This window comes from Hemibagrus wyckioides, linkage group LG21, assembly GCF_019097595.1.
Source record: "Hemibagrus wyckioides isolate EC202008001 linkage group LG21, SWU_Hwy_1.0, whole genome shotgun sequence".
NCBI lineage: Eukaryota > Metazoa > Chordata > Actinopteri > Siluriformes > Bagridae > Hemibagrus > Hemibagrus wyckioides.
The window spans coordinates 16,238,448-16,257,351 of record NC_080730.1 but is presented as its reverse complement, the minus strand read 5'-3'; the positions used below and the strand labels follow the sequence as shown (position 1 = coordinate 16,257,351).

General features: G+C 40.0%; 1 protein-coding gene across 3 annotated transcripts in view; it reads left to right on the top strand.

The window, feature by feature from the left end:
• ptprga (protein tyrosine phosphatase receptor type Ga) overlaps positions 1 to 18,904 on the top strand; it is a 273,910-nt gene that overhangs the window by 246,945 nt on the left and 8,061 nt on the right. For all 3 annotated transcript variants that reach the window (XM_058374136.1, XM_058374135.1, XM_058374134.1), the window contains exons 14-24: positions 4,305 to 4,396; positions 6,123 to 6,214; positions 10,361 to 10,457; positions 10,554 to 10,636; positions 11,537 to 11,671; positions 12,273 to 12,407; positions 13,637 to 13,809; positions 14,796 to 14,931; positions 15,054 to 15,200; positions 16,525 to 16,618; positions 18,406 to 18,482. In XM_058374136.1, coding sequence (XP_058230119.1) covers positions 4,305 to 4,396; positions 6,123 to 6,214; positions 10,361 to 10,457; positions 10,554 to 10,636; positions 11,537 to 11,671; positions 12,273 to 12,407; positions 13,637 to 13,809; positions 14,796 to 14,931; positions 15,054 to 15,200; positions 16,525 to 16,618; positions 18,406 to 18,482 — 1,261 coding nt within the window. The remainder of the gene's footprint in view (positions 1 to 4,304; positions 4,397 to 6,122; positions 6,215 to 10,360; positions 10,458 to 10,553; positions 10,637 to 11,536; positions 11,672 to 12,272; positions 12,408 to 13,636; positions 13,810 to 14,795; positions 14,932 to 15,053; positions 15,201 to 16,524; positions 16,619 to 18,405; positions 18,483 to 18,904) is intronic.

Below are 18,904 nucleotides of genomic sequence, written 5' to 3'. Positions count from 1 at the left end.
GGCCAGAATTAACTTCTGTCTCATCTGGTCATCAACACTGTTCAGCCAATCCCTTTTTATTTCATAAGATTGATGTTTCTGGTACCACCGGTATTAGATTAGAGTAAGGTGGATGGCAGTTCAGATCTCAAAGCTCTAAAAAAAATAAATAAATAAATAAATAAATAAAATAAAGTAACATACTGCCCCTTTAAAATGTGTTTTCTGTTTCTCTTTTGCATAGTTTTAGTAAGGTCCATTCCCTTCTTTCTAAGTTTAGAACAGGAATAAATAGGCTTCCTTTTCTCTGTGTCATGAATTAGCATGCACGGCAAACATAACGACAATTTTCTTTCTAATTAAACAATGTCCTTTTGTTTAGAAATCACGGCCTGTGCCCACTCAGTGTGGAACACCGATTCCCCACATGTCTGACACTGCCTAGGGAAAATGCGGGAAAGGCTTTATTTTTGCAAATTAGTCCATGATGTGCGTCTGGTCTGTTTCTGGGAATTTTTTTTTATCCCTCAGCTGTGCAATCGCTCTCCCAGAAGTGTGTTGTGCGCTCACTGGGTGTTGGTGTGTTGACTAAACAGCTCTGACTTGCACGTCAACTTGTCTCCAGGTCACAGCTCCCTGCCCCGAGCACACACACTCACCCATCTGCTTCCCTGCACTCTCAGCTAGAGACCAGAAGCCGCAGTCCATGCCCTAGTGGGTGTGCGGGTGTATAAGGGTAGTGTGTGCGTGTGTTTGTGTATGTGTGTGTATATAAATATATATATATGGGTTGTGTGTGTGTGTAAGTTTGATGGTCTAGTTACAGTTATGAGCTCTCTCTGTGGATACTTTATAGGCACACACACACACTGTACAGAATGAGATTAGCCTAATTTACCATCATTCTAACTGCTAAAGATCCAACTAGATCATACATCACTCTTAATATCTACCTCAAAAAAGTGCAGACGCTTTACTAAACTCTATTATTAACTTATTGATCTACTTCTGGCATCAGCACATCAACATAAATATAACAATTTATTCATCAGAAATTAGTCTAAATGATTAGCATAGTTTGCATATGATATTTCACAGCAGCAGTTAAGTCTTCACAAAAAAAAAACTAAAATATTTGTGGAAGCATTTTAACGTGAAATTTAACAACATATTGGCTGTTAAATCGGGAATAAATTGATACCTGGAAATGATTTACATTTTTATTAATGATATTTAATGTTTCCAAATCCAAAATACTAGACTGCAGTATGCATATTAGATGTCTTACAGATTATTTTCCACCCTTCTTAATATTTTTGCACAATCGTGACTGAGGCTGTATGTGTGTGTGTGTCCATGTCAGTTAAAGGAGGAGTGTGTATGAGGCTGCAGTCTCCATGACAGATAAACTGATCAGACTGAGAACCGTTCATCAGTCCATTACCCTGTCTCTCTCTCTCTCTCTCTCTCTCTCTCTGCATCCCCCTCAACTTCTATTCCTTTGTATTGTCTTTCTTTCTGCGTCTCTCACTCTTCATCAAGCTCTCTCTCTCTCTCTCTCTCTCTCTCACCCCTCACCCGCCCATCTTCTCAACCCTTTTTTTTTGTGTGTTTCTCCGTCATTTCTGTTGCTCTGAAAGTGTGTGTGTGTGTGTAGATCAGGAGTCTCCTCTGTGGTGTGATGGACAGGGCTGGGCTTTACTGAGGACTGCAGCTCTGACGTTAAAAGCCTTCGGGCTGTCAGCGGCCCATTCAGAGGCACTTGATGAGCTCTTTATCTGCCAAGAGACGCACAATCGTTCTTTAATGGACAGATTCAGTGCATCAGCAGCGACGCTTATATAATCTGTTTACTCTGAATTTTCATTCAGTACAAAACCTCTTGTCTTTGTACAAACCAGAGCTTCTTAAAGTCTTCTTAAACTCTTGGGCAGTCATGAGTCATGATTTGTTTTCCGCAGCATCTGATCTAATAGGTTTATCCTTCTAATACATCATTGTTTCCATAGTAACAACAAACTTCATATAATTTCTTCATAAAGTCCAACCTTTTTTTTTTTTTTTTTTTTTGGAAGGAGTCTCCAGTCTCAGTGCTTTGTTTGTCAGGGTTAAAACTTTCCTAGTACATGGAAAGTTTTGAAGACAGGGATGTTTGCCATTTCTTGGTAAAATAACATTGATTTATTATTTATTTATTTTTTTAACTTCAATAAAGAGGCTGTTGTGAATTTCTTCATGGATGGTTCCGTATCATTAAATATTGCCGTGGTAGAAGAAGAATAAAACTTTTCAGCTCAGGGTAATGAATGACTTTTACAATCGCTGATTATTTTAATAGAACTGAGTTTTTTTTTTTTCCCCATGCTTAACCTTACGCCGTAGCAGAATAGATAATAATTCCCAATTAAATTTTATCATTTCAACTACTGATAGCTAAAAGCAATCCTCTTAAGTCTGTTTTAATGTCAAATTATTTCAAACACCTTTTTTTTTTTTACTACTGAGATGCTTGACCAAGATTCCCTCAAAATTCCATTAAACACAAGTTAACTATATAATTCAGTTCCTATTTGCATACTGAAACGTGATTGGCTGTTAGATGTTATGATGCAATAACGCTTGCCTGTAACGTTATTTAAATGAGATTTTAAACTAAGAAGTGCGTCGGTAAACATTGCTCACTCAATTCAGTCCAAACCAAAGCAAATAATGTACCATTGGTCATTTATCGAAGCTGTGTATTTATATATGCGCAATACAGAACGTTGTCATACTGAGTCATATCTGAATTCCTCATCCTGTCCTGCCTCTTATACAAACCCCATAAAGTTAATTGACCTTTACTCTGTAAATGATTCATAAATTGTTCCGCATCCAGAAACTTCCGCAAGATGCCATTCACAGCTCTTAAATCCCCCCCCCCCTCCGATATCTTCTTTAAGTTGCTCAGCAGTTCTATGTGGTAATTAATGCTTGGCTGCGGTGAAGCTTTGGCCTTTGTTCAGCAGAGTGGACGTGTGGTGTGAAGAGGTGCGAATTTCAGCACATGAGGAAAAAAAAAAAAAATACTGGAAATTTCCTGAAGAAACTTAAAGGCTGATAATATAATCGCCATGGATTTGTTTTTCACCCTTCGTTTAGTGACCACAAAGTAAAAGGCTATAAAGGAGTGTCCAGCCAGCAGGGTGTGTGTTTATAGCAGAGCAAGCAGCAGGTGTTGGGGGTGGAGGCAGAATGTCGTGCAAAGTTAATCCTATTGCACGGTCTTAGGACTGCCCCTCTTGTCACCTCCCTGCTCTTCGACAGATCCGAGATCGTCAGAGCCACTCGTCAGATCAGAGACAGACACCGCGAGACCTGTTCCTGGGTCAGTGTTTTACGCAGCACCGTGTGGATCTGACCCCGAGAGTTAAATGAGCGTGACACAAGAGAGACCCTCCCTCAGTCCTCCTCTTCCCTCTGCGTCTCGGTCGTCCTATCAGTCCTCAACAGCATGCCAAAGCTTCTGCTTCTCTCCTACTTTTCTCCTCAGATCCCTCGTTCTGTCGGAGGATGAACAGATTGTGTTCTCTCCTGTGTATGAAGTACAGGTAGGAAGACAAACCTGCTCTCTTCCGTTCAGGACACTTAATGACTACAACTTGTCTCTCTGGTTTTCTCTCGCTCCTTCACATTCTTCTCAATAATTTTTTTTTTGTTGCCCTGTTTCTCTCCGAGGTGTTATCACCACTGTTTTTTTTCCCCCGCTCTGTGAGCCAAAGAAGCAAAACCAGTTTTCTCACGCTCGCCTTTTGGAACTAGAGCAGATTCTTCTTGACACTTGTGTGTGTTTTTTTGCTCCTGCCGAGAGCGGTATTCGGAGAGCGTCTGCCTGTGTCGTTTTTTTTTGTCGCTGGATCTGTGTAGACTTAGCGCTCTCTGAGGTCTATCATACTGCCATATTGTGTTTGTTTTGGAAAAGGCTTTCTGGAGATAATGTTTCCTACTACATTCATAATTGTGTGCGTGTGTATGTGTGTGTTTAGTTAGTGTTTGCTCTTTGGATGTGGGTGGAAAGTTCACTTTGACCTGACTCTTTCACTGCTGTATGATGATCAATCACCAAAGCGGATGTTAGTCACCGTGACTAATCCATCACACTTGTTGTCTCTCTTATTTCTCCAAATCACCCGGTAGAAGAGGGTCTGAGTATGTTTAGGACCTGTGAAGGGAGTCAGGCTATGTTTATTTTAGGGTTCATTTGGTGCTGAGTTGTTAGCTTTAGCGCTTGTTAATGAGCTTTCTCTCTCACACGCTCCTCTTCTTCTTTTCCATGTGTGTATTAGGAGGTGTTTCCAGACTGCTCATTTCTATGTAGAGGACAGCAGTTCTCCTCGAGTGGTGCCCAATGAGAGTATTCCGGTCATTCCCATCCCAGGTGAGTTTCCTCATGAGTACATGAACATAGTTCTGCTTAAACCATACCGTGTGGAGCTTATTATGAAATGCCCTATTTTGTCTTTTTATTATGCTGTGTGTGTGTGGGTGGGTGTGTGTGCATACACATTGTAGCTATTAGTTTATTTATGTCTATTAGTTTTCAGGTTTTAAGGTAGTGGTACTAGCATGACTAGTTAATTAAATTTCTAGATAAATAGTTATAATATAATATCTGGATAAAATAGATTAATAATTTAATTTAATATATTTTTTTTTCTCCTTTCTCTGTTTCTCTACTTTTGTACAGCTGCTTTGAGACAATGTCCATTGTCTATTAGTTTATTTATGTCTATTTGTTTTCAGGTTTTGAGGCAGAAGTACTAACATTACTAGTTAAGTAAATTTCTAGATAAATAGGTATAATATAATATAATATAATATAATATTATATAATATAATATAATATAATATAATATAATATAATATAATATAATATAATATAATATAATATAATATAATATAATATAATATAATATCTGGATAAAATAGGGATAAAATAGTTTAATAATTTAATAAAAAAATTTTCCCTCCTTTCTCTGTTTTTTAACTCCTTAAAAATAAGTAAGTACTAATTTTTTAATAATAAATTTTTAATAATAAATGGTCACACTGTAGTTAACTTTTTGACTGTGACTTGAGATTTTATTTTATTTATTTGTGGGTGAAGGTGTCTGTTTGTTTTTTAGTTAATATGTAGTTCCTCGACTTTAACAAGTTTTCATAATCAATATAAAAACAGTCAGGTCTTTAAATAAATTCACTCGCTCATGAACAGACTAAAAGTTCTATCAGGCATTTTGTCATCGATATATAACATCATGTTTCCCTGTCAGTTTAATAAACCTCAGTGTGCACATCACTTTTAATGACTTAAAACCCGAGATCCATGCAATTTTAAAGCCTCAGTCTGGCTGTAGAAATAGTTTATAAGCCAGGCCTCAGGACTGAAGCAGTAGTAAAATCATTAGTAAAATCAGGTCAGTGGACGTGTTCGCATTTTTGCCATTCCTCTCATAATAATTAACACCGGGATGTTAATAGCAAGAGAAAGAGAAAGTTTTAGCATGTGTTTATGGTTGCGCACCAACCCACAACACATGATGTTTACACTGTTAGGGTTGTGGGTTTTAGCCTGGTAGCTTAGATGTTGGTGCTATTATTCATACTCCATCTCACACACTTGCTCATTATATTACACACTGCTCTCCCTTGCTCTCTCTGCCCTTTTGCGCTCTGTTGTAGAAATAATTGGAGCTGTCTCATAGAGTGAAAAGTGTGTGTTTGAGCGCGTACGAAGAGACGGAGTAGAGTCGAGCTTATTTTACTGCCTGCTCCAGACTACTCCTGTGCCAGATTAGGGTAATGACCCTTGGACGTAAAAATCCATCATGGCATTGATTTGAACATGAACAGCGAGTGATGAGCTCTTCACCCGGCTGATAAAGATGGGTAACGGATTTTAACCCAGCTCCGTTATGATTCTTGCGAACGCTCTCTGGTTTTATATAACGATTATAATTATTATCTGCATTAACAGGATCAATACAGGGTCTAAACCAAACAAATGAAACACCAGACTTCAGGCAAATAATTCACATAGACACTAGAATGTAGTGCACTTCTATCTGCTGGTCTTCACTTTCTGGTCTGTGGCTGTTTTGCAGACGACATGGAGGCCATCCCGGTCAAACAGTTTATCAAGCACATATCAGATCTCTACGCCAACAACCAGCATGGATTCTCTGAAGACTTTGAGGTGAGATGTCATGTGTCATGTTTTTTTTTTTTTGTTTTTTTTTACACAGCTACACACTTTGCACCGTAATGACTTTTAGTCTCTGTTTATGAACAGCTGGCATGTACACCCTGGCATGTATGTGTGGTAAGCATTTCTGGCAGGATGTCATTATAGGCCAGACTGGCAGCACTCTGTCAACGTGTCAGTAAATAGCGGTGTTTTATAGCCCTTCTGTGAGCGCGTGTGTGTAAACCAGATGGTCTTGGACATGACCAGCCCTCGGTTGTAGCCTGCCTTGCCCAGGCCAGAAAATCATGTCACATCTGTGCCAAGCTGTCAAAACCTTCAGGCAGTATTAATATTAATCTGCAGCCAGATCACAAATGATCAGTAATCCACAGAGGCTCAGGACCACACGTCTCATATTATCCAACCGTCTGCTGCTTTATGCCTAATGATAAAAGGTGTCAAGTTTTTGTGTTGACCCATGAGACAGGATGTTTGTGACCGTTTTAGTCACTCGGGTCATGTTGAATGTCGTGTAGATCGGACTTCCTGTGTATTCGAACCCTGTGTATAATTCACACCTGTGATATCAGGAGATTGACATCATACCTGAGTCCGGAGGTGTGAATTGGCGGGAGGCGACCGTGGTAAATAGAACAAGGTGGAATGAGTAGGTCATGTTTGTTCAGAAATGGCTTTTCCTGTGTGACATAGGCGATGCATGTTGTCTCCTCTGCCCTGGAAATACATTTCAGTCTAGCCGAAAAGTAGCTCTATTTTCAGTTAATTGGTCACTAGGGATCCCAGTTTATGTCAGTGTATACATTCTGATGGAAATGTGCTCCATTTTTGAGTCAATTAAGTCACCTTAAAAACGTCACTTTTCAACAGTAATGTTGTAGTATCGTCCTATAAATGCACCTCAAGCCAATTAATCCCTTGTTTTAAAAGTTGGTGATGGTTCACCACGGTAACTCTTGCATCATTTTTAATAAATAGCTTAATGTACATAAGAGGTTGCATTCAGGAATATTAATACACTGTCTCATCATTTCATAGCTGGGAATTCTGTCCATTTATTGGTCCTTTGAATAAGTGGAAAAACATGATTAAATAAAATATTCCTGCCATTTAGACCGAAAGGTATCAAGGCTGATTTTTGATTGTAAATACTTTACTGGGTCAAAGGGGTGTTTTATAGAAACATCTCTCTGATTCCACTTCACTCTTTCAGTCAAATTTTTCGACATTAGGTCTGTGATTTAGACCCAGACTCAGTGTGCCGACCTTATATACTTTTCTCGCCACTAGCTTCAAAATCTTCACACTTGACCTAATTTACTGTCAGTTTGGAAAACATACTTCTTAAAACGTGAAGCACTTTTGGGGCACGAAGTGTTGAATTTATTTTCAAGAGATTTGTTTGAAATTTTTCGTGGCAAGTAAACATGGTTGCCTGCCTGAAATGTCACTCAAACAGCCTCATCTCTTGAAAGTAGGCAGATTTTTTAAGAAACATGCGAGAGTATGTAGTGGAAGCTAGAAGTTCTTGAGTCTAACACACACACTAGATCTGCAATTTAGATGCATAACTCGTGCATAATGTAAAAATCTAATTTAAAAACTGCCATTAGGTTAGATCTGTCTTTGATGGACAGAGAAAAAAGAAACACTAAGCAGCACTTTAATGAGGACAGAGAGTGAAGGCAAAGGTGTGGATGGAGTCTCCATGCTCATGCTTCTTTTTACACGCTCGGAGAAGTGGTGTCAGGAGGCCGTCATGTCCTTCAATAGCCCCCTCGTCCATTCTTCCCCCTGTACCTCTCCATCTAGTGCATCAGAAAAGGACACAGCCAACCCCCTCTTTTAGAGGGAGCCTCTAGGGCCCCTAACAAGTGGCTTTGTGCTGCCTTGGCCAGAGAGAGGGAGAGAGAGGGATGTGGTTGAGGTGGCAAGAATTCAGGCACAAGCATTCCAAGTGGGAGATTTTAAAGGGATTCCTAGGAAAAGAAGGGGGCCAGAAAGATTGGGGGGGGGGGGGTCTGGTATTTTGTACTGGTGTTCTGGCGAAGTGGGCTGAGAAATTGAGGGAGGGCGAGCAATTATAAAGCTTGTGGTACAATGTAAGACTTTTATGAATTTCACCCTTTTGAATTATCCAAATGTGGACATTCAGTTGCAGATTAGTTACATCACACACAAACGCTTCTAAATCATTAGTTATACATTCGATTTAATACGTTTACCTGTACACACATGCAGGAGCTGCAGTTTCTTCTTGCTCCTGAGATTACCGAGCATGCTCCATGGACTTGGAGATTAGACAGCCTCTGTAGTTTGATGGCGCAAGCTAACTTTCTAATATGAAAGTTTCTATTACTGTGTCTACGTGGGTGTGACATTCAGAATCTGTCACTGCGGTGGTATTTTCAGTCCCACTTTTGGTCTACATTTGGGCTAACATAACCACATGGTACTCTTTTTTTTTTTTTCCCTTCCCACAAACGATATTTTCTTCACTTGATGCAAAGCCTTCAAAAAGGCCCTGTCCCATTTCTGACAACTTTTTAATGTCACCACATATCAACATTAATAGGCTTATCCCTAAGCCATCTAATATCTAACTACATATGATTAATCTCTTTTCTTTCTTTCTTTCTTTCTTTTTTTTTTTTTACAATTAAATTTAATCCCATATTAAATGCCAGGCTCGCCGCAATTAATGCCGTCACCGGGACGAGGAATAAACGAGACGCAATAAAAAAAAATGTGCGAGGAGAAAGACAACACCTATAAACGATTTGTCAGAGCGAGACGGTTATATCTGAAACGAATTCGAATGTCATTATGAAAGCATCACTCGGCTGTAGTGTTTGGCTTTTTAACAGCATCATACATCTTTATAATATATTCAAATTGACCCTTAAAAATGTAAAAAGAATACCCTAGTTACCTTCCACAACCAGGATGACTCATTTTTTATGTGTTATGGCCACAAAAATAGGGCAGTCAGAGGTTAGAGTTAGCCGTGTGTGTGTGTGTGTGTGTGCAAATAAGTGTCTTGCAGGGAACAGATGTCACTTGCTTAGTCTCTTCTGTTGCTGTTGCCTCTGGCAGTTTCTTAGACGCCTCAGAAGTGCCACACTATCAGATCAACACACCTCTCCTTCTTTCACCCCTCTCACACACACACACACACACACACAGACTGTATCGATGCACACACACATACACTACACAATCTCTCTGGTGTCTGATTGGTCAACAGCGCTTAAATGCCAACGGCTTTGTAAAACAGATCGTTTATATAAGTGATATTTGGTATTTATGTTGAAGTTCAGAGACTCAGTGCTTGTGCTGTTCGAAAAGTCAAACCACTGCTTAATCAGCGCGGTGGCTTTTTTTTTTTAATGTAGTACACATCCAGGGTTTGATCCTCAGGTCAGGTTACAGTCTGTGTGAAGTTTTGCATGGTGTGGGTGTGCATCGAGATGGACCGACCTTCCATTCAAGGTGAATTCCTACCTCGGATTCCCAGGATAGACTACAGATCCACCGCAACGCGGACTTACGAAATATGAATGATAATTTGGCAAACATGTGGAAGTCACAGAAATGTCAGTGTGCCTGAATTCTGGCTGTAATTCTTTTTAGCAAAATGTCGTTTTTCACAAAAGATGAAAACTTTACTGAGTGACAGCTTCCAAAAAAAATTCGATATCCTCCCCAGATCATTGAGTAATGATTGAAATATGCATTTTGCCCATTTTTTTTTTTTTATTTAATTTTTTTTTATCAACAATAATTCAGGTTGTTGCCACGGCAACAAAATGAACCCTGCCTCCAAGCCGTTCTGTAATGATTTCAACGTTGAATGTTTGGAGATTTAGTTCAGGCGTTGATGTTGGCTTTAAAATCTACACATGACTAATGAGTATCTGCAGGATACTGAGGTGTGTGTGTGTGAGAGAGAGAGAGAGAGAGAGATGGATGCTGCTTTTGCATACTGTACAGGATCATCATTCAAATGAAGCAGGAAATACTGCTGCTAGTGGAACATTTTTGTTAATATACATCTTGCTTTTTGCTTTGTGTATTTTTTTTATTTTTTTTTAAATTGACATCTGTGTGTGTGTGTGTGTGCACACTGAATTATAGGAAGTGCAGCGTTGCACAAGCGATATGAAGATCACTTCCGAACATTCAAATCATCCAGACAACAAGCACAAGAACAGATACATCAACATCGTTGCATGTAAGTATCTCTCTTTACCTTCTCTCTCTCTCTCTCTCTCTCTCTCTCTGTATGTTCTGTATGCTGCTCACACTCTCTGGCTCTGTCCCTCTCCAGATGATCACAGTCGAGTGAAGCTGAGGCCATTAGCCGGCAAGGACTCCAAACACAGTGACTACATCAATGCTAACTATGTGGACGTGAGTGTTTTCCTCAATGTGTGCTCACGGGTCTCAACAAATTTGTCAGCCACAGTCAGAGCAGTGTGGACATAACCGTTCATCAGTGTGATTATTCCTAGTTGTGTGTGTCCCAAAGGAATTGAGCGTTCAGGATTGAGCCAGTAGTTCTACGAAACAAATCACAGGCTTTCATGCACTTAGTTTTTTTTTTTTTTTATTATTATATATAGTAACAACTTGTATGAAGGGCATGCACGTCTAATAATAAATGGCATCTTGTATCTCCGTACATTAATACAGTGACGCTATCTCTGAATAGATGATTTAATAAAAAGGAGTCTCCAGTGTCAGCGCTTTGTAACCCAGAGCTTTCTGACTTCTCCATATCATAAAAAATGAACTGTCTTGTCTCGTGGAAGTTTCATAACCTTATTCGTCATTACAAACGGATAAAAAAAAACAAAAAAAAAAGTGTGTGTCTATTAATAAATGGAAAAATGGTTATTGTTGGCAGCTTGTTGTGATTTCAGTGGAATTAAACACTTGGGGGGTATCGTTTGATAGGAAACTAATCCACTGGTATCACCCCCCCAAACTGGATTATGTGCTGGAATAATATTGAGTGTCATTCCATACTCAGCGTGGGCAAATTACTTCACGAACACTTAAGGACATGCTGTTCTAGGAAAATAATCAACTCGGCAGTGGTTCCAGCTTGGCGTCGGCTCACATCGGTCCACCCCACTATTTTTATTATGCATTAAAAGAGCTCCGAGTTTTCATTTCTCCGTATCAATTTCGATTCTCTGAATGAGCCGCACGGAAAATGGCCGTTCCATATGTTGTGGTGTATCTTAAGTGTGCAACTCTTGAAGAGTGTGTGTGTGTGTGTGTGTGTGTGTTTTGCATGTCTCCCAGGGATACAACAAGCCCAAGGCATACATTGCTGCTCAGGGTCCCCTCAAGTCCACCTTTGAGGACTTCTGGAGGATGGTGTGGGAGCAGAACACAGGCATCATTGTCATGATCACCAACCTGGTGGAGAAAGGACGGGTGAGTTCCTTCACTTCCTGTCATCTTCCTGCTGCTTTTAGAGTCAGTACCAAGGATCCAGGCTCTTTTTTTTTTTCTTCCTTTATGTGCCTTAATATCACATCATATAGTTAAGAGTTAACAGTTATTTGTCATATGGCACAAAAACGTCGATGCCGCTCTTCTTTTTAACAATAATTATTGAAGAACAGAAGAAAGGACGCACACACAGCATGGAAGCGAGTACAGTTTGGTTTAAAACTTACCTTTTAATATTTATTTGCCACAAAAAAGGACAAAAAATTCATTAGAGCTAAATACAACAGAACTATATTTCTGTTTTTCAATTAAAACAACTATGGGGTGTACAAACTTTTGCTCTCATGTATGTGTCTATCAATAATTATTATTTATTTTACTGTTTATTCTGTCCAGAAGAGATGTCTTGACGTCTTAATCAAAGCTCATAATTAAACCTGACTTAAGAATAGGATTAAGCTGAAACCTTGTGTATGTTTGAGATGAGAGGTTGCCAGGTATTGTAGAATTGTGACGCCGACTCTGTCAAGCCGTACCTGTTCGGACGGGAATGTGTTTACGTGTGTGTGTGTGTGTGTTACAGAGAAAGTGTGATCAGTACTGGCCGACGGAGAACAGCGAGGAGTACGGTAACATCGTGGTGACGCTGAAGAGCAGCAAGGTGCACGCCTGCTACACACTCCGCCGCTTCACCATCCGCAACACCAAAGTCAAGAAGGTCAGAGTCTGTCACACTCCCTTGCAGTTAATGTAACACACACACACACACACCCTTCACGCGGTAATCTGATCATATCCTAGTGTCCGGAAAGTCTTTGTTTAGCTGGAGCAGGTGTGTCCACTTCAAGTTGGGAGTGAACTCTGAAGAGTCTCTCACTGCTGCTATTAGAGATATCTGACTTGTAGCAGATGTTTAAGCGGAGATTAGACTTTGCCCCGGTTCGCACAGGTGCCGATATGGACATGGACCAAGTTTAAACCAGACAAATAAGAACCTGAAAAAGGAAGGATCTGCTCTGTAGCTCACTGCCTGATGTTCCAGGAGAACAGATCTGTCAAAAGTATTTGACCAAGATGAATAAATTATGCCTGTGTTGTTTTTATTGGAATAATTTCCACATTAAGGCTCTTCTCCGTAGTCATTGGTTAAATATTTTACACCCCCCCTTTAAACAACGTACTATTCCATATTTGCTATAAACTGTAAAGTGTGTTATGGGTTTATTGTCTCCTCAAGGCTATTTAATTAATAAGTATGCTTTTGTTTGTGGCTCCAGAATGGCACCAGGAGATTATAAAAAAAAATAAAAAACAATATTACATTTTCTCGAAAATGTTCATAATACACTCCTGTGCACAAGTTGGGAACACACCCGGGAATCGTTTTATAAATCGGAGATATAAGTAACCGTGCCTGCTTCACTCCGATTGAAGGATTGTTAGTGTTTTTGAGGTAGTACCAGGAATTAAGGAGCTTATTTTGTCCTGAGATTTACATTGCATTTGTTTGTTAAAGGACTTTAATGCTTCAGAAATTAATCCTCTTAACTAACACACATAAAGTGTTTAGCCAGCCACGATAATGGCCATTTTTCCACAAGCCTCTTAGATATAGAAGAGGACCTGAGGTTAATCTATTTACTTTCCAAAATACAGTGTCCTCGGTCGCTATGGATTAACATAGACGCATGTCATTGTGAGTTGTGTTCCAGGAAATAAAAAAGGATGTTTTGATGTGGTGTTGTGTGTGTGGGTGTGTGTGTGTAGTTGTGTGTGTGGGTGTGTATAGGTGTGTGTGTGTGTGAAACGATTGTATTCGGCTGAGCATTTGTAAGGTGAAAGGGTGTGTATATGATTTTCCTTTCATTTCAAAAGGTCATTGTCAATGTTTGTCTTTGTAATTGTGTGTGTGTTTGTCTTTGTAATTGTGTGTGTGTGTGTGTGTAGGGTCAAAAGGGCAGTGTAAAGAGTCGTCAGAGTGAGAGAACTGTAATCCAGTATCATTACACGCAGTGGCCTGACATGGGCGTTCCTGAGTACACACTGCCTGTGCTCACCTTCGTCAGGAAATCTTCTGCAGCACAGACACCTGAGATGGGCCCCATGCTCGTCCACTGCAGGTACACACACACACACACACACACACACACACACAGTGTAATAATTTTAGACCTATCTAGATGGATCTATCTATCTGTCTGTCTGTCTATCTGTCTGTCTGTCTATCTATCTATCTATCTATCTATCTATCTATCTATCTATCTATCTATCTATCTATCTATCTCTTTGTCTGTCTATCTATCTATCTGTCTGTCTGTCTGTCTGTCTGTCTGTCTGTCTGTCTGTCTATCTATCTATCTATCTATCTATTAATTATATAAAATTATAACAATAAGAAGTAAAAATAATTAAATAAAGCATTTCACAATTTAATTTAAATTAATTAAAGTGTCGGGGAAATATAAAGATGAAAAAGAAACCCAAACCAAACCCTGAAGTCGGTCTACCATATGATTAGAAAAAAATATTTCAGCTATTTCTATTCATTCGTGCTGCATTTCTGATGAAACGTTTTCCGACCTCTGACTCCATCCTTTCGACTAATGAAAGACGTTTTATTAATCTGCGTAATAACAAAACAGTGTTAGAGTTTTGTTCATTTTACGTTCACGCAGCACTGCGACGTTTTTTGGGGTTTTTTTCAGATCAGACTGGATTCTTTATGCTGGAATAAATTAGGATAAAAAAAAGGCACAAATTGAGCCACATTGTTCTGTGGACTTTTAAAGGGTGTTGACATTTTAACATTATCCGTGTTCATTTTTTTGTACAATACAGTAGAAATGACTTCATTAACTGTATACAGTTTTCAGTTTACTGACTGGAATCAAGCGCGGTGAACTGACCTGAAATTAAATTCGTGCTATTAAACTTTCGAGTCAGGTTTGTGTCATCGGAATAAAAAGAATGACAAATGAATCAATTATAGATGATTGAAAGCTGAGTGAAAATGAATGCACCAGGATACAATACTCTGTATATATGTAGTGCCTCAGGGTGTGTGTGTGTGTGTGTGTGTGTGTGTGTGTGTGTTCGTTCTCCACAGTGCTGGCGTGGGCAGAACAGGAACCTATATCGTGATTGACAGCATGCTGCAGCAGATTAAGGATAAAGGCTCTGTGAATGTGCTGGGTTTCCTTAAACACATACGCACACAGAGGAACTACCTGGTTCAAACCGAGGTTAGTCTCAGCAGTGTGCTTCACATCACGCTCACTTCTTGCTTTGACGCTCACACGTTTCTTGACTTGTGTTGTTTTTTTCATTGTTTTTTTTTTTTTTTACGTGTCTGTCATGTGTTCAGGAGCAGTATGTCTTCATTCACGATGCCTTGTTGGAGGCCATACTGGGGAAGGAGACAGAGGTGTTGTCCAGCCAGCTGCACAGTTACGTCAACAGTATTCTGACCCCTGGCCGGAGCGGCAAAACCCGGCTCGAGAAACAGTTCAAGGTCAGGATAGTCACTTCAACTTCTCCATCATCTCTCTGTCTCTCTCTCTCCCCCATATATACACCGATCAGGCATAACATTCTGACCACTGACAGGTGACGTGAATAACACTGATTGTCTCCTCATCATGGCACCTGTTAGTAGGTGGGATGTATTAGGCAGCAAGTGAACATTTTGTCCTCAAGTGTTAGAAGCAGGAAAAATGGGCGAGGGATTTGAGCGAGTTTGACAAGGGACAAATTGTGATGGCTAGACGACTGGATCAGAGCATCTCCAAAACTGCAGCTCTTTTGGGGTGTTCCCAGTCTGCAGTGGTCAGTACCTATCTAGGAAGGAACAGTGGTGAACCGGTGACAGGGCCATGGGCGGCCAAGGCTCATTGATGCACGTGAGAAGCAAAGGCTGGCCCATGTGATCCGATCCAACAGACGAGCTACTGTTGTTCAAATTGCTGAAGAATTTAATGTTGGTTCTGATAGAAAGGTGTCAGGAAACACAGTATATCACAGTTTGTTGCATATGGGGCTGCAGACCAGTCAGGATATCCATGCTGACCCATGTGCACCACCGAAAGCGCCAACAATGGGCACCTGAGCATCAGAACTGGACCACGGAGCAATGGAAGAAGGTGGCCAGGTCTGATGAATCACATTTTCTTTTACATCACATGGATGACCGGGTGCGTGTGCGTCGCTTACCTCAGGAACAAATGGCACACAGAGAAGAAGGCAAGCCAGCAGAAGTCATAATATTTATGGCTGATCATCGAATGTCTCTTGGTCAAACTTGCGCACACACCCCGCTTTGCATAGTCAAATTCAGAATAAATCTAACATTAATTTTGACTCAAAATGAATAAAAAAGCGTTTCATTTCAAATGTCAGTCATGCCACAGGGGTAACCCAAGCGTGTGTTCACTGTGGGAGACGGTATGTAAGTGTGGATTGTGGATTGTGCTCTAATTTGAATCATCTCCCCATTCACACACTCGCACAATGCACTCAGTCCCCCGGTTATGTGAGATCGAGGGTGTTCATGCAGAACATTGCAAGGCTCCATGCTTTTATTGTAATTAGGCTTGAGGCTAAAGTTCGTTCTCTCTCTCTCTCTCTCTCTCTCTCTCTCTCTCTCTCTGCTACTTTCATTCCAGGGAGATGTTTCCCTCAGCTAGCTTTTAAATAGGCCTTGTATATTTCTTCTCCTTGTCTAGTAACTAGATGTTTATTGATGGGATGTTTGTTGAGTTGAAGGAAAGCATCCATAAAAACATCCATAGTAAATTGTTATAACGTTTATAATGTTCTATGTTTTCTTCTTCCTGTAGCTGGTGACTCAGTGTAATGCCAGGCTTGCAGAGTGTTTCAGCGCCCAGAAAGACTGCAACAAGGAGAAGAACCGCAACTCCTCCGTCGTTCCATGTGAGTCTCACCTGGAGGATTTTGCTCACTCTGGGTTCACTATGACACTTTACGGTCGCTATGGTTACTATATATATATATATATATATATATATATATATATATATATATATATATATATATATATATATATATATATATATATACTATATTGCCAAAAGTATTCGCTCACCCATCCAAATAATCAGAATCAGGTGTTCCAATCACTTCCATGGCCACAGGTGTATAAAATCAAGCACCTAGGCATGCAGACTGTTTTTACAAACATTTGTGAAAGAATGGGTCGCTCTCAGGAGCTCAGTGAATTCCAGTGTGGAACTGTGATAGGATGCCACCTGTGCAACAAATCCAGTCGTGAAATTTCCTCGCTCCTAAATATTCCACAGTCAACTGTCAGCTGTATTATAAGAACGTGGAAGTGTTTGGAAACGACAGCAACTCAGCCACGAAGTGGTAGGCCACGTAAACTGACGGAGCGGGGTCAGCGGATGCTGAGGCGCATAGTGTGAAGAGGTCGCCAACTTTCTGCAGAGTCAATCGCTACAGACCTCCAAACTTCATGTGGCCTTCAGATTAGCTCAAGAACAGTGCACAGAGAGCTTCATGGAATGGGTTTCCATGGCCGAGCAGCTGCATCCAAGCCATACATCACCAAGTGCAATGCAAAGCGTCGGATGCAGTGGTGTAAAGCACACCGCCACTGGACTCTAGAGCAGTGGAGACGCGTTCTCTGGAGTGATGAATCGCGCTTCTCCATCTGGCAATCTGATGGACGAGTCTGGGTTTGGTGGTTGCCAGGAGAACGGTACTTGTCTGACTGCATTGTGCCAAGTGTAAAGTTTGGTGGATTCTTCGCTTCCGGAAGAATGGTCAAAAATTCCCATAAACACACTCCTAAACCTTGTGGACAGCCTTCCCAGAAGAGTTGAAGCTGTTATAGCTGCAAAGGCTGGACCGACGTCATATTGAACCCTATGGATTAGGAATGGGATGTCACTTAAGTTCATATGCGAGTCAAGGCAGGTGAGCGAATACTTTTGGCAATATAGTGTATATATATATATATATATATATATATATATATATATATATATATATATATATATATATATATATAGTATATACACTATAATACTATATTGCTTTATTAGTATGCTTTATGAAGCATATATTGGTTAGATAATTCACTATGGCATATCAACAAGCGTATCTATCATCATAGCTATGGCAACGCTGATATTAACAGTGATATTTATGTGTCATTCCTATGATACTATCTTACCTTATCATCTTGCCAGGTATCAGGTGTTATGGTTAAATATTAAATATCCTGATGATATCTGAGATTGAAGCACTGGAGATTTGAGTTTTTCCCCAAAGCTTGGTAAAAGAAATTCTCAAGCAAACATACCAAGGCGCATTGCTCATAAATTTTATATTCTAGGCATATCATACAAAATTTAAAAAAAAACACGTAATATGTAATATATTATCCTGGTCGTGTTAGTTGTCGTATATTTGAGAATAAGTGACGAAGACGTGGCTACAGTTGTATTAAAACCCTTAAGACTAAGCCAGGTCGATAAACTATCGTTGTTTAATATTTGATAGGGTTCACGTCAGCCATGTTCCACACCCTATCTAGCATCTTTTGTTTGGCGGCACTCCCGTCAGCACGATTGCAGCACGTTCAATTCAGCAAAGTACAAATCCACACGAAACCTTATCCACTGAGCCACGCTGCCTCTGGTTAATAAACACCTCTGTTTATTCTGTAACCCTCCCAGCGGAGAGAGCGCGTGTCGGCCTGGCTCCACTTCCTGGAATGAAAGGCACCGATTACATCAATGCTTCTTATATCATGGTGAGTGTCAGTCTTTATCATCCAGTCCTGTTTAACATTAAATCTGTTTGTACACTAATCAGCTGGAGCACATTTAGGGAGACTCTTTAGGGGGCTTAATCTGTGGAGTCAGCATTTCCTTACAGGGCCTGTCTGCTGCTATCGACTCCAGGATTTATATTTGTGGCAGTGGATGATGTAGTTGTAAGAGTTGTAAGAGCGTGGTTTAACGCTTATTTATGAATTTAGCAGACAGGTGTTTGTGGGACGGAGTGAATAAATTCATTTTGTTAAAATGAAGAGACAGTGCAATATTACTCTCATTATCCAGCCAGGATTCTGATTTTAACAAGCTCTGCATTTCATACCTGTGTTTCATTACATCAGAGGATTGATGTGTTTTTAGTAGGCAGAGTCAAATAAAAAAAAAAAAAAAAAGGGAA